Source organism: Schistocerca serialis, chromosome 9 (assembly GCF_023864345.2).
Source record: "Schistocerca serialis cubense isolate TAMUIC-IGC-003099 chromosome 9, iqSchSeri2.2, whole genome shotgun sequence".
NCBI classification, from domain to species: Eukaryota; Metazoa; Arthropoda; class Insecta; order Orthoptera; family Acrididae; genus Schistocerca; species Schistocerca serialis.
Genome location: NC_064646.1, coordinates 65,641,096 through 65,657,661, shown reverse-complemented (window position 1 = coordinate 65,657,661; position 16,566 = coordinate 65,641,096). Strand labels below are relative to the sequence as shown.

Here is a 16,566-nt window from a genome sequence, read left to right as displayed (position 1 = left end):
GGCAATAACCTACATCAGTAGGTGGTATTTAGTTCTGCGGTTGTAGTAATTATAGGACAGAATAGTTTAGTGGTATTCCAATTCCAAAACTCTAGTGCTGTCAACCGGCTAGTGTCACATTTTGCATTCCATTCACTTACACGGCACCAAAGTAATAACAAGAAAGGTTAAGGGAAGGGAATGGAGAGGGAGAAGGAATTATCTGAAAAAGGGAACAAAGGTCATAGTGGACTGTGCCAGCCTTTTTCAGCTCACGTGTATCTCACACTGACAAATGAGAGGATTACGCCATTATGTCCTGCCAATAGCGTGTTAAAATGCCAGAGATCGGCTAAAGTGATTCACTGTGGTACAAAGGGATAAGAATATAGATTTTTAGGGACCACTGCAAGCAACATGAACAAAATTTCTATCACACTTCACTGCCACTGAATATAATACAACGTTATTTAACACAAATGCAGCATGCAGGAACATTATTTACAAAAATTCTAGATACAAAACTGAGGAGGAAGACTGCTCCCATCAAGTCCCTAGTAAAGGTGTACCTTCTCTACAGGTTCCTGCTCGAGCTGTAAAGTGTCGAGCACCTTGACGGCGGTGGGTGACGGGGCTACTGAGGGGACAACGGCCACTCCCAGCCGATCTTTCACCGATGGTCGTGGTGGTGTCACATTTTCCTGTTTGGCCTGTCAACAACAGTATTCAACTTGGGCATTTAAGAAGACTGACAAAACTGTTTCAGCACAAGTATAGGCTCACGGAAAGTGAACAACTAAAAAACATACCTGCGAGTACTGTAACGAGTATATTGCATTTCTACAAAAGTAATGTGAAATGTTAACTCAGTTCTCCTATAATAACAAAACTCTTCAGTTCTCCTATGATAACAAAACCTTTACTAGGGGGTGCCCTTTTCCAAACCGCAGTATTGTCACAGCAGCAGTCTCAGTACAAATGACTCGCCCACTTCTTGTGAGTCACAGTATAGGCTCATATTGTGGTATGGCCACGCCACTGCCGAGACGGCCTCGAGAAATTCCCAAGTGATTCACACTGATGACAGCTGCCATTTCCCTGTCTCTGTTATTGTCAAGTCAATATCGTCTGTCGACTGCAGTGCGGTTATTTTCAAATTCATTGCAAAAAGTACCTGAATAATAGTTGGTAAAGGAGCTCTCATGAATTTGGTGACTCCAAATATTTTCTTTCCAATTGATACCGCTGCCACCGTATCAGCACTCTTAGGGTAAATTTAGAAATGGAAATAATATCAAATTTTCCACAGAGAACTTTGAAAGTTAACATTTCACGTTATCTTCTAGTATGTGGTTAAGTTCCTGAGCACAACATTAATTTTCAAATAGCCTTAGTATTTTCTCAACTTGCAAAAGTAACCTTAGTATTTTCTAAGATTGCGAAAAATGTTACGTGTGATATGAATGGATAACCAGACACAAAGCAAGTGAGCTGGTACAGTAAAAAATCATAATTCACACACATTATAACTGTATTTATACTACAACTAACACAGCATTTCATGTGGTAACACAGCTAAAAGAGTAATGTATTCCATTGTAACTTTTAAGTACACAACAATTGTTAAGCAAATTAAGTGGTTATACAATGTTTTCAATTTTTAGCATGGTCTTCATTACTGGTACAACATCCGATGTCCTTCCAGTTTCAGTGTTCAGAAATGAATGCTAAATATTTAGAATAGCAAGACAGACACTAGTTGATCCAGATATAGAAGCATAGTTGTTGATAAAATACTTTCAAAGGAGAACATTTTTTATCTATGAAATACTGGTTTTTCAATACTGACAGGACAGCTAATGAATTTTCACGTAACCCAGTACCCTGTAAAAGTGAATTATGTGTAATGCCATGGGATTTTTAATCAAATCCACATTGGCTTTGAAATACGAAATTTAATTTGCAATAACTAGTTTAAGTTTCAATCATACCTTGCCATCTTCTCCCACAATACACAATAAAACGTCTTACATCTATTTACCATTAAAATACATCAGAAATTTTAACTTTTTTGATTTAGAATCTCTCTCTCTCTCTCTCTCTCTCTCTCTCTCTCTCTCTCTCTAAGGGTCTGGTTATGAAGTTGAAGTTGGATGTAGTGGGAATTAAGGAGTGTGGTGGCAGGAAGAATGGAACTTTGGGTCAGGTGAATACAGGAGTATAAAATCAAATAGGGGTAATTTAGGAGTAGGTCTAATACTAAATACTACATAGGAATTAAGGTATGCTACAATGAACAACATAGTGCACACATCGTAGCGAAGATAGACGTGATGCCAACACCCACCACAGTAGTACAAGTTTCTATGCCAACTAGCTCTGCAGCTGAAGAGATTGAAAGAATGTATGATGAGATAGAAGAAATATCCAATAGTCAAGGAAAGCGAAAATGTAATAGTGATGGGAGACAGAATGCTATAGCACGAACAGGAAGAGAGGGAAAAATAATAGAGAACATGGACTGGGGCAAAGGAATGAAAGAGGTGGTCACGTGACAGAATTTTGCACAGATATCACCACTAATCAATGCTAACAGTTTCACATTTGTGTAATAAGGCTGTATAAATGGAAGAGAGCTGGGGACATGTGTAGGTTCCAGACTGCTCGTATAATGGAAAGCCTAAGATTTTGAAAACAGATTTTAAAGTGTAAGAAATTTTCAGGACAGATGTGGACTCTAACCAAAAATGAAAAGAACCAGTGGTTCCAGAGTGAGCATTAAGCAACACTGGACTGAAACAGGGGAAAAGAATACAATAAAAAACGAAAGGATCGCTTTGAGAGGTGAAATAGTGAAATCAGCAGAGAACCAAACAGCTAAAAAGACAAGGCCTAGTAGAAAGCCTTGCATAAAAGAAGAAAATATAAAAATGCAGAAAACGGAGAGAGCAAAAGGGAATACACAAATATAAGAAAATGAGATTACAGAAAATGAAAAATTGCTAACAGGAGTGGCTAGAGGAAAACTGCAAGGCTGCAGATTCATATGTAACTAACGATAAGATAGATGCCACTGATGGGAAAATTAAAAAGGCCTTTGTTGAAAAAAGAAGCAGAGAAGCAATAGCTGAAAGGAATATGTAGAGGGGCTACACAAAAGAACTGAACTTTAAGGCATATTACAGAAAGGGAAGACGAAGTAGTTGAAGATGAGATGAGAGATTTTATACTGCAACACTGAAAGACCTCATTAGAAGTAAGGCCCCTGTAATTGACCACATTTCCTCAGTATTACTGAGACCTTGAGAGAGTCAGCCATGACAAAGCTATTCCACCTGGTGTGCAACACATATGGGACAGGCAAAATACCCTCACACTTCAAGAACATTTCAATAATTTCAATTCCAAATAAGGCAGATGCTGACAGCTGTGAATACTACTGAAAAGTCTGTTTAATTTCAGGCTTGCAAAATACTGATACTAATCATTACCGGGTGAATGAAAAAAAACTGCTAGAAGATGACCTCTGGGAAGAACAGTCAGGGTTCTGGAGAAATGCAGGAACACATGAGACAATTCTGACTTTGCAGCCTTTCTTCGAAGATATACCTATTTAAACCTATACTAATAGGTATGGTAGATTTAGAGAAAGCTTTTGACAATTTTGACTAGTATACACTCTTTGAAATTCTGAAAGTAACTGGGATTAAACACAAGGAGCGAATGGCTAGTTAATACTCACACAGACGTCAGATCACAGATATAAGAATCGAAGAGCATGAAAGGAAAGCCATAGTTGAGAAGGGAGTGAGACAGAGTTGTAGCCTTTCGATAGTGCTGTTCAGTCTGTACACTGAGCAAGAAGTAAAAGAAACCAAGGAGGAATTTGGAAAGGGTATAAAAGTTCAGGGAGAAGAAATAAAAACTTTGAGGTTTGCCTATGAAATTGTAATTCTGTAAGGGACAGCAAAGGACTTGGAACAGCAGTTGACTGGAATGGACAGTGTTTTGAAAAGAGGTTCTAAGATGAACAGCAACAAAAGCAAAACAAGGGTAATATATGTAGTCAAACTAAATTGGGCAATACCAAGAGAATTAGATTAATAAAAGCGACAGTAAGGTATTTGATGAATGCTACTATTTGGCCAGCAAAATAGCTGATGATGCCTGGAGTAAAGGAGTATAAAATACAGACAAGTAATAGCGCGAAAAGTATGAAAAAAGAGAAATTTATTAATATAAATGTGAAGAAGTCTTCTGAGGTTATTTGTCTGGAGCACAGCCTTATATGGAAGTGAAATGTGGACAGTAAGCAGATCAGGCACCTTCAAAATGTGGTGGTGCAGAAAAATGCTGAAAATTAGGTGGCTAAATCAAATAACTAATGAGGTGGTACTTGGCTGAAACGGAAAACAAAGTTATGGCACAACTGATCTAAAACAAGGGATCAGCTGATAGAACACTTCACAAGGCACCAAGGAATGAACAATTTGGTGTGTGTGTGTGTGTGTGTGTGTGTGTGTGAGTGAAAGAGAGAGAGAGAGAGAGAGAGAGAGAGAGAGACTGGCTTTCTCCAGATGTGTCTAAGATCTACAGTAAAGAAATAGTTCATATATTACCTCATTATTTGTTCCACTGTTGTGCCAGAAAACTTTGATGAAGCGATTGTTGAGCACGGCTTCAGTGCTTCTATACGCAGCATACGCTTCCGCATGACTCGAGAAAGTCACTATCGCAGCTTCCGGATCTCCCTCGTATGATACCTACAGAGGACAGTACAGCTGTAGTCTCTCTACAACCTACAAACTATATCAAATACTTCTCTCTGCTCATGAACTCCATATAAAACAAACTTGCATTTCACTCAATTAATGCAGTCCCTTATCTTCACTCAGAATCCACACATAACCAGAAACATGAGATTATATTAATTGTCTGACCAGCTACCTCTCAAACCACGCACAACCAGATACTGTCCTGATGTAAATATAATTTGCTTTTGTAGATGCCCAATTTTTGTGATTTACTTCGAGCATCCTCTGTCTCACAACGAATTTGGACAGAGGAAGGTTAACTAGTGGAGTTTAAGTAACTAAGTGATTGGAAGAAGAAAGTGATCCTACAGTAGCATCCCACATTCAGAACAAAATAATTGTTTCAGGAGAATAAGTCTTGCACTCACTTGAGTTGTGAAATTACTGAGCTCTGAACATGCTAACATATTACATAGATTAACATCTCGAAGATAGCAACACTAAATTGAAGGGTGTTGAAGAATGAGCACCACAGCACACCCTTTTATCCTAGAGATGATATCACGCAAATTATATGAAATTTACTCATTCTGCAATAATGGTAGCACCACCCATTCTGTAGAGGCTACATCTGCTTAGTACATTGTTGTCAGCAGACGATTGGTCGGTTTGCAAGGAACCTAATTTCCGAGACACTTCCTCTATTAAGTATTTTTATGATGCCATTCGCATCTTAACTGTTGTTGAGGTTGTGCTTGTTTGGTAGAACTAGGAGACATTATAGGACTTGCCAGTTGTCTTGTGCAGACAGCAGCAGAGTATATATTTCTTCCAGATTAGGGATATATTAATATAAGATATTCCATCTTCAGTCACAATATTTATATTTTCCAATTAGTGTCCAAAGGGTTTCAAAGGTACAACTGAGATAGTTTTCTCATTAATCTAACAACTGTATCATTTTGCAAAGCCAAGTGAAAAACTGAAGCAGAAATACCACTATTATATCTATACAGTCCTTAAAAATGGAGTTGTAGCTCCGAAGAACAGAAAGTGCTTGACTTACTATATGTTTGTTATATGCTTCAACTATTGTTACCCTAGGTAATTTCAGCTTCCTGTAACATGATTTACAAACTGACTGGAATATGTGGCTGCCAAAGAATTAAATAAGAGCAGTTACAAGCTGGGTGTAGCCAACATACATTAGCTCAATATCTTTTATTTGTTAGCTATGAAGACTCACTGATAATGACACCATTTATAGACTACAAACAGTAGGGCAAGAGTGGCAGAGGAAAAGATGTGGGTGAGAAGTAGGCAGGTGCCTCGAACAAAGAAGTGCACCAGTATTAATTTGATTTATTTAATGAGCATGCAGGTCTAATATGTTCACCGTCAACAGGTTATGAAAAATAACTGACTTTGATCACATTTTGTACATATTTCTGATATTTAGTGTACTGGCTGAATGAAAGCCACCCTTTTCCCCAGAACACAGGTCACAAAAAATTAAGGTGAGGTGTGTCTGCACGACCCTAAAAACAAATATCAGTATGTTCTTCCATCACAGAAACTTCAACTGTAGTGCTCACCTGGTTTGAAATGGAGCTAGGATATTGCTAATGTTTGGAAACTAATCGTTTTATATGAGGTAACACTGCAATCACCTTCATTTATTGAAATTATATTTAGCCTTCACTAATGAGTGGTTACACCAGAGGAAATGGGGGCGGGGTGTTAGTAGAGTCTTCAAACATCAGAAATCAACACAGTAATGATGCAAATTTCAGATTCTCAGTTATTCATTGTGTCAGGAGTAAATAAAAGAGAGACTGGTGGAAAGTATGATTTGGAAGAATCTTATGTATGGTGTTACATTGCGTAAAACAATAAGCTGGAAATTTTCATTTGATAAAGATGCGCTGTGAGGGACAGCTATCAGTGGCAATGACTACTTCCAAATTTTATCTTTATGGCTAGCTCGAGTCAGCACCCAAAGCGTGTGTTGTCGAGGGATGTGCTTATCCACCACAGTGAAGAACTTTTACAAAACCCTCATTTAACAGTTTATAGATTATTTTCCATCAATGTGGCATCATTATTGAGTTGGATTAATGGAGGATAGAAGGGAGTCCATTTTGTCTGTACAAGATCTTTACACATATGCTCAAACAACTGCAGTGAGAGATGCTATGGCAAAGAGTTTGTCGAGAAATGCTATTTTTGTGACATTCATCTTGACAATGAATGCAGTGTTAAAATTAGAACACTTGGGACTTGCACAGATGAGTACCTAAAATTTCCACCTATACACAGGATAAGAATGGTAGGGAAGGGAAGATATGGTAGCTGATGTCTGACTTGGACCTGCTGAGGGCAAGGCAGATATTTTCTCGCCTACATTAGAACTTCAGTCTCCACCTCCAAAATGAATGATTATTACTGGAACGGTCACAGTTCGGACACAGTATGTTGAAACAGCATTACTGTCACAACTTGTTTTGATGATGAAATCTAGAAAATGTGATCAAAACAATGTTCCCACAACATACACTGAGGAGTCAGACAAAACAGCTATTGTCTGTGTCCTTTCAGCATGACAGAGCACTGGGAGCAATTGTGTATGACCAACAGTGACTAATCAACTTTCACATCCACAGAATTGAAGCAGGTCAGGTGTGCTTGAGGTTAGCTGAGATCAGATACAGGGGCCTACGTGTGTACTATAAAGCTTTCATGGTTCTTCACATAACCTTGGATGCCACTCACTGCACATTCTTCATATTAGCATCTAAACTTACTTGCTTCAAACAAAGTGAAATAATCATATCATATTTTTACAATTTGCTATCTATGATCTGTGATTTACAACATGCAACGTATCACAACAAAACTAATTAGATTCTTTTTTTTCATTTTTGTTCTGTTAACATCAAGTGAAATGAATGATATTTCCTATAAAAATTTAACTGGTAATAACAAGTCTCTACTGTAACAAGGGATACATGCTTTCCTAAAAAATGATATGGATATAACTATAGTTTTATGAAATTTAAAAAAAGGAAAGCCCCATTAAGTACAGAAGTTTGTGACTGCTGAAAAAAAGTTGAATTTTCTTTTATGTAAATACCTGAATGTTGACAATCTTGCCAAACTTTGAAAAGTGATTGTTGAGATGTGTTATATTGTTTAGAGGTCTTGGCACCTTCTTCAGCTCAAGTGAACAATTGTTCGGATTTTTGTGTCGAGGTCCCAGGCGGTTGAAATCAAATCCTGGTTTTTTCTTTGCTGCTACTTCTCTCGCCTGAAGAAGACAGAAACCACACAATTCTATTAACTTACAGATGAGATTCAAACTACTTGCTTATCAGTATACTCGACTACAAGGGTATTAATGTAGAGCCAGCCACATTATTTTGTAACATCAGATGAAACCAGATTAGGGAGAATGTCTTTGCAGTGAATATATTCTTATTTTGGAAAGTGGAGTGCAAGATCATCACATATAGTGGTTTGTCACGTTTTTTTTAACTTCTGAAATTAGCCAATACAAAGAAACAGTTAAATTTGTGAGTCAAAAATTTTTTTGTAGGCTATTACAATTGACACAATCAAATATGTTGAGCTTATCAGGTCCCAGTCCACAAGTCACGTAAGCGTGGTGATTTTACTCCATGCAAAGATTATGCTGAGGTTTTCAGTATGAAATTCCATATTCCTTGAGCGTATTTTCAATGTGTGGGAGCAAGCTAGTCATTACTGGTGCTCTGATTACAAGTGAAATCATTATGGTTGTCACATAAATTTTATCAGCAACTATTCCGAGTTCAGCAACAACTGAAAAGAAGCAGTAGGTGTTATTTTATGGTATGTTGATAATTTTTACTTTTGGACTGTTGAACTAAACCTGAATGAAACACAATTTTCGTGCCATACACATTTCACCTTTATTCTTTGCAGGGCATCTTCAGTGGCCTGCAATATGTACACATCTTTACTATTTAGTTTACATTTTGGGACCATGTATATACAGATTATAAACACGTATGACACAAAAATTCAGTTGTAGTTAGGTGGTCCAAAAGTAAAAATTATCAACACATAGTAATATTACATGCAACTGAGTATGCACTAAACTGAAGATATACATCGTCTGACAAAAAAATGCGCATCATATTTGGTGCAATCAGATCTACTCCAGCCTATTGGCTTTCACTGTTAACCGGTATAATACCTCCCGATCTACGCAGACATACTGCCCTTATGAAGGAATTCCATAAGATCTCCACGAATTCTAACCTACCCAAGCATAGCGACGTGCCACTTTTAAATCATAAAGAGACTGAAATCACGCCATCCAACTCTGTGCAACGCTGCTGACATTGTTACTAAGGATTTCAAACCCCTTGAAGAATGGAAAGATTGGTGGGAAGCAGTGACAGATGTGCGCCTGCATATCATCATCTCAGGTGCTAAACTTCCAACTGGATTCCACCTACCACGCAAGACCTGGACTACCCTCAACAGAATCAGTATCGCCTACAGCCGACACACAAATGCTCTCTTTAATTGGAAGAAGCTGGCTAATACAGCCTGTGACCGCGGGGCTCAATACCAGACTGTTCACCACATTGTCAGTGAATGCAGGACTTCCTGCTAGCAACTCCGGATGCAGTGTGCTGGATTGAAAGACTGGATATTCAGTTGTAAAGCCAAATTTAAATTTCTTGAGTGCAAATACTGTACACATGTATATGTAATTTAATTTTATGATATTTCTATATTAGCCATATGCTAAATAAATAAATAAATAAGTAAATGAATCACTCATAAGCAGACACATGAAATGAAACTTCTCAGGTTGTGAAGGTATGTGACATTATTTCTGTGATTGCGAAACCATGTTAAATTTACAAAGAACTTGGCAGCATGAGCCCACTTTTCAGTATAATGTTGAACCCCCGTCCGGCCTGGATCCACGCACTGATTGGTTGGTAAGGGTATCAAAAAGCTGTTATATCCTCTCCTAAGGGAAGCTAGCCACCAATTGTGTAATGGATCCTTAATATCGTGGATACTAGCACTGGAACAGAATCAATGTCTAAGCTGGTCACACACATTTTATTGGAGGCAGATCTGTAAATACTGAGTGACACGGGAGTACCTCACTATCATGCAGACCGCTGATAAGAGACATATGCAATGTGTGGACAAACATTGACTCGTTGAAAAATGGTACCACAATACTGTCACACAATTGGTAACACAAGAACACAGTGCATCAGTTGCATATCGTTTGTGCCATTAGAGTTCCTGCAATCACTACTAGACCTGAAATCATACCCAATGACTCCCCACATCATGACGCCATGACTAACACTGCTGTGCCTCTAAACCACATTGAAAGAATGGGTCTTCTTCCCAGTTCGCCACCATACACTCTGATGACAGTCATACAGGATAGTGTAGAACAGCAATTCTTCACTAAACACAATGTGATGCCATTCATCAGCAGTTCATGTTTCCGAGTCGCACCAACACTCCAAATGCAGTCATTTGAGTTATGCTGCTAAAGGCAACCTACAAATGGGACAGTAATATCCTAGTACCAGCTGCTACTAGTCTCCAAACCAGGGTGTTTTTTTTTTTTTTTTTTTGTGGTTTTCGGGCGCACAACTTCAGTGGTCATTAGCGCCCTGACTACTCTAAGAATGCTCCGCGAGGCACAAGTTGACAACAACAACTAAAAGGGAAAACACAATAAAAGACAGACTGACAGGCATAGGACTAAAAAACATCATCAAATGTCCTTAGCGAGGTTTGTCAAATTGATAAAACAAAGAACACGAGCAGCTGCTCGTGGGTCATCCGCTAAAATGGCATCTAAAGTATTAGGCAGGTTAAGATCGAGGCGCAGTGTGTTAAGATCTGGACAGGACATTAAAATGTGTCTAACCGTCAGCAAGTGCCCACATGGGCAGAACGGCGCCGGCGCAGCCGTCAGCAGATGGCGATGGCTGAACCGGCAGTGTCCAATTCGTAACCTTGCTAAAACGACCTCCTCCCGCCGAGAAGGGCGTGAGGAGGACGTCCAAGCCACGGGAAGAGGTTTTAAGGCCCGAAGCTTGTTGTCGGTAAGTGCAGCCCAATCGGCATGCCACAGCGACACAACGCGCCGACAAATGACCCTGCTAAAATCGGACGAAGGGACACAACAAGAAGCTGTCCGAGGCTGGAGGACCGCAGCCTTGGCCGCGGCATCTGCAGCTTCGTTCCCAGGGATACCGACATGGCCAGGAACCCACATAAAGCTAACCGGCGTACCGACGTCCACCAGCTGCTGAAGAGAGTGTTGGATCCGTTGTACGAAAGGGTGAACCGGGTACGGATCACTGAGGCTCTGGATGGCGCTCAGGGAATCTGAGCAGATGACATAAGCAGAATGTCGGTGGCGGCAGATGTAAAGAACAGCCTGGTAGAGGGCAAAGAGCTCAGCTGTGAAGACCGAACAATGGCCATGGAGCCGGTATTGGAAACTTTGTGCCCCAACAATAAAGGAACACCCGACCCCGTCATTGGTCTTAGAGCCATCTGTATAAATGAAAGTCATGTCGATGAACTTCGAACGAAGTTCCAAAAAACGGGAGTGGTAGACCGAACCGGGGGTGACCTCTTTTGGGAGCGAGCTGAGGTCGAGGTGAACGCGGACCTGAGCCTGGAGCCAAGGTGGCGTGCGGCTCTCGCCCACTCGAAAGGTTGCAGGGAGTGAAAAATGAAGGTGTTGAAGGAGGCGACGAAAGCGAACTCCAGGGGGTAGCAAGGCAGAGACATACAACCCGTATTGAAGGTCAAGAGAGTCGTCAAAAAAGGAACGATAAGACGGATAGTCGGGCATTGACAGTAGCCGACAGGCATACCGACAAAGCAGTATATCGCGCCGGTAGGTGAGTGGCAATTCGCCAGCGTCAGCATGAAGACTCTCTACGGGACTGGTATAAAATGCTCCGATCGCAAGTCGTAAACCCCGATGTTGTATGGAGTTGAGGCGGCGTAAGATAGATGGCCGTGCAGAGGAGTATACGAAGCTCCCATAATCCAGCTTGGAGCGGACGATCGACCGATATAGACGAAGTAGGACGGTTCGATCCGCTCCCCACGACATACCAATGAGAACACGGAGGACATTTAAAGAACGGGTACAACGGGCGGCCAAATATGACACATGTGGAGACCAGCTAAGTTTCCTGTCAAAGGTAAGGCCTAAAAATTTGATTGTCTCCACGATTGGGAGAGCAACGGGACCGAGTCGTAAGGACGGTGGGAGAAACTCTTTGTAGCGCCAGAAGTTAATACAGACCGTCTTCTCGGCAGAAAAACGGAAGCCATTGGCGACACTCCAGGAGTAAAGACGGTCAAGAGAACGCTGAAGACAGCGCTCCAGGACACGTGTACACTGCGCGCTGCAGTAGATGGTAAAGTCGTCCACGAAAAGGGAGCCTGATACATCAGCTGGGAGGCAATCCATTATTGGATTGATCGCGATGGCGAAGAGAGCGACGCTCAAAACTGAGCCCTGTGGCACCCCATTCTCCTGGCGAAAGGTGTCGGACAGGACAGATCCCACACGTACCCGAAACTGTCGATCCAGTAAAAAGGAACGAATAAAAAGAGGGAGGCGACCGCGAAGGCCCCATGTATGCATGGTGCGGAGAATGCCCGCCCTCCAACAGGTGTCATAAGCCTTCTCCAAATCAAAGAACACAGCCGCGGTCGGGCGCTTCCGCAAGAAGTTATTCGTAATGAAGGTCGACAAGGTAACCAGATGGTCAACAGCAGAGCGGCGCCTACGAAATCCACATTGTACATTGGTAAGTAGGCGTCGAGACTCGAGCAGCCAAACCAATCGAGAGTTAACCATTCGCTCCATCACTTTACAGACACAGCTGGTAAGCGAGATAGGTCGATAACTGGAAGGCAAGTGCTTGTCCTTCCCCGGCTTAGGAATCGGGACAACGATAGACTCGCGCCAGCATGCGGGAACATGTCCCTCAATCCAGATGTGATTGTATGTACGAAGAAGAAAACCTTTACCCGCAGGAGAAAGGTTCTTCAGCATCTGAATATGAATAGAATCAGGCCCTGGAGTGGAGGACCGTGATCGGCCAAGTGCGGTTTCGAGTTCCCGCATGGTGAATGGGGCATTATAACTTTCACAATTCGAGGAGCGGAAGTCAGGTGGCCTAGCCTCCTCTGCCTGTTTGCGGGGGAGGAAGGCAGGGTGGTAATGAGCGGAGCTCGAAACCTCGGCGAAAAAGCGGCCGAAGGCATTGGAGACAGCCTCAGGGGCCACAAGGACTTCATTCGCGACCTTCAAGCCAGAAACTGGGGAGTGGACCTTAGTGCCAGATAGCCGGCGCAGGCTACCCCAGACAACAGAAGAAGGAGTAAAACTGTTGAAGGTGCTTGTGAAAGCAGCCCAGCTGGCTTTCTTGCTTTCTTTAATAATACGACGACACTGAGCACGTAATCGTTTATAATTAATACAATTCGCCACTGTATGGTGGCGTTTAAAGGTGCATAAAGCACGTCGACGAGCACGTAAAGCGTCTCTACATGCTGCGGTCCACCAGGGGACCGGTACGCGACGTGGAGAAGAAGTAGAGTGAGGGATGGAATATTCAGCAGCAGCGAGAATGACTTCCGTGAGGTGTGCGACCTGACGATCGCAGCTTGTGAAGGTTTGATCCTGAAAGGTCGCCCTGGAAGAGAAGAGCCCCCAGTCTGCCTTGGAGATGGCCCAACTAGAGGAGCACGGAGAGGGAGTACGCTGCAGGAGATGGATAACACACGGGAAGTGGTCGCTCGAATATGTATCAGCAAGTGCATACCACTCAAACCGGCGTGCAAGTTGGGGAGTACATATAGAGAGGTCTAAATGGGAATAGGTGTGAGATGTGTCCGAAAGAAAAGTAGGGGCGCCAGTATTGAGGCAGACAAGATTGAGCTGGGTGAAAAGGTCTGCTAACAAGGAGCCCCTCGGGCAGGATGCTGGAGAGCCCCAAAGGGGATGATGGGCATTGAAGTCTCCAGTTAACAAAAATGGTGCAGGTAGCTGAGCAATAAGTTGCGTCATGTCTGCCCTGGTAACGGCAGATGACGATGGAGCGTAAACGGTACAAAAGGAAAACGTAAAAGTGGGGAGAGTAATGCGGATGGCAACTGCCTGCAGGCCGGTGTGCAACGTGATGGGATCGTAGTAAATATCATCCCGGACCAGCAACATAACCCCTCCATGAGCTGGGATACCTACCACAGGGGGTAGGTCAAAACGCACAGAGGTGTAGTGTGCCAAGGCAATTTGATCGCATGGGCGTAGCTTCGTTTCCTGGAGGGCTACGACGAGCGGACGATGCAAGCGGAGCAGCAACTTCAAGTCCTCTCGGTTGGAGCGAATGCTGCGAATATTCCAGTGAATAAGTGCCATCGTAAGAAAAGGAAGATGATAGAAGTGGTCACCTCGAAGGCCGCTTAGGGCCTGGCTTCAAGCGAGCACTGCCGCCGCTATCAGGAGGCGGACAGTCATCGTCCATGGGGTCTATAGGGTCATCGGCCATCTCGGGAGGATGGCCGGGAGGGGGAGCTTCCTCCGCCGGTGAACGGCCAGATGTTCGGCTACCAGCGGTGCGGCCAGGCGAAACGGATGACGGCCTGGGGCGGCAACCGCTGGGTGGCGCAGGAGAAGAAAGGCGCCGCGGCGGAGAAGGAGAACTCTGCTTCCTATGCGCCTTTTTAGAAGGACGTTTGGTGGTAGTACCGGTCGAAGGCTGGGAGGTCGAGGGACGGAGGAAGTCTGCACGGGATGGTTCCTTCTTGAAGGCCCGTGCATCTGACTTCGGGGTCTTCGACTTAGCAGAAACTGAGGAAGTGGCTGGTGTCTGTGGGGTGACGGGAGGAAGAGGAGACGTCGACCGCGCGATCTTAGCACTGGCCGAACGGACGACCGTGGTGCTGAAGGTCAGATCGCATGTCTGGGTTGCTACCTCCCGGGTAGTCCGAGGAGAGGCGAGGACAGTGCTGTATTTCCCCGCTGGGAGCAGCGTGGGCTTCCTACTAGCCAATAGCTTGCGAGCAGCCGAGGTGGACACTTTCTCTTTGACTCGAATTTCCTGGATACAGAGTTCTTCCTTATAGACAGGACAGTCGCGGGAGGATGCGGCATGGTCACCCTGACAGTTCACACAACGAGGAGACGGAGGTGGACAGTCACCCTCATGGGCATCCCTGCCACAAGTGACACATTTAGCCGCATTGGAGCAAGACTGTCGAGTGTGATTGAAACGCTGACACTGGTAGCAGCGCGTAGGTGTCGGGACATAGGGGCGAACAGAAATAACCTCGTAGCCCGCCTTGATGCGCGATGGCAGCTTAACACTATCGAAGATCAAGAAAAGTGTTCGGGTCGGTACAAGGTCATTGTTGACCTTTTTCATGACCCGATGGACAGCCGTCACACCCTGCTCAGCGAGGAAAGATTGAAGCTCCTCGTCAGTCAATCCATCGAGGGAGCTACTATAGACTACACCACGAGACGAATTCAAAGTGCGGTGGGCCTCCACCCGTACAGGGAACGTGTACAAGAGTGTGGCCCGAAGCAGTTTTTGCGCCTGAAAGGCACTCTCAGTTTCTAGTAATAAGGTACCGTTACGCAACCTGATACAAGATTTGACAGATCCGGCTATGGCATCGACGCCCTTCTGAATGACGAAAGGGTTGACAGAGGAAAAATCCTTTCCGTCCTCAGATCGAGAAACTACGAGGAACTGTGGGGCAGGCGGTAGTACTTTTGTCACTGTTGGCTGGTCACGTTTCCGTTTTTGGGTCGAAGTCGAAAGCGATGGAGTAGAATCCATTGCGGAGGAATCCCCCATGATTGCCAGCGTCTCCGATGGCGTGCTCCTTCCTTGTGGGGACCCTCTCAGAGGGCACTCCCGCCTTAGGTGAATGTTTACACCTCAGGTCACACCTCCCGAGAAACAGACAGAGGGACCAATCGGCATGGTCAGAAGGTATCAGCTCAGGCAATCACCCCTCCCCGGGCCTGGCCTTTACCAGGGGGTACGCGCGTGCCTTACATGTCTACCCAGGGCGGGGACTTACGCGTTACCCCGTCACCGGCTACGCGTGCGAACGCGTGGGTCGGCCTTCAGACACGCACAGGGAGGAAGGAAGAAGAGGAAAAAGAAGAGAGAGAGGGAGAAAGAGGACAGACTGTCTCAAACGCCGAGGCGGAGACCAGAGAAGGCAAGGAGAGGAAGGCAATGAGAAGGCAAGGAGAAGAAGGCAATGAGAAGGAAAGGAGAAAAAGGCAATGAGAAGGCAAGGAGAAAAAGGCAAGGAGAAAAAGGCAATGAGAAGGCAAGGAGAAAAAGGCAATGAGAAGGCAAGGAGAAGTCAAGGGAAAGAGTAAGGAAGACAGTGAAGTGGAGAAGAGCAAGGAAAGGAACCAACAAAAGGAAGGAAGAAACGAGAAGTGAAAAACCAAAGAGACCACGATTATAGGTCGTGAAACCGTCCGTCTCCGGACGCAGGCGCTAACTACCCCCGTGAGGGGTATGGACTCCTTTTAGTCGCCTCTTACGACAGGCAGGAATACCTCGGACCTATTCTAATCCCCGGACCCGCAGGGGGTAAACCAGGGGGTGTGGAATGACACAGAATGTTACTTGTTCTCAGATAACAGGCGCAGATGTGAAGAGATGACAACATGCTTGGAGCACAATATGGTAAGCTTCCTCATGACGATCAGACACGGTCAACCAGAACCTTGACA

The 16,566-nt window shown here is 43.8% G+C and overlaps 1 protein-coding gene across 3 annotated transcripts in view; it reads right to left on the bottom strand.

Annotated features, from left to right (window-relative positions):
* Positions 1 to 16,566, bottom strand: part of LOC126418589 (RNA-binding protein 26) — a 283,506-nt gene that overhangs the window by 124,770 nt on the left and 142,170 nt on the right. For all 3 annotated transcript variants that reach the window (XM_050085417.1, XM_050085418.1, XM_050085419.1), the window contains exons 10-12: positions 7,867 to 8,040; positions 4,599 to 4,742; positions 549 to 689 (exon numbers count right to left, since the gene is read on the bottom strand). In XM_050085417.1, coding sequence (XP_049941374.1) covers positions 549 to 689; positions 4,599 to 4,742; positions 7,867 to 8,040 — 459 coding nt within the window. The remainder of the gene's footprint in view (positions 1 to 548; positions 690 to 4,598; positions 4,743 to 7,866; positions 8,041 to 16,566) is intronic.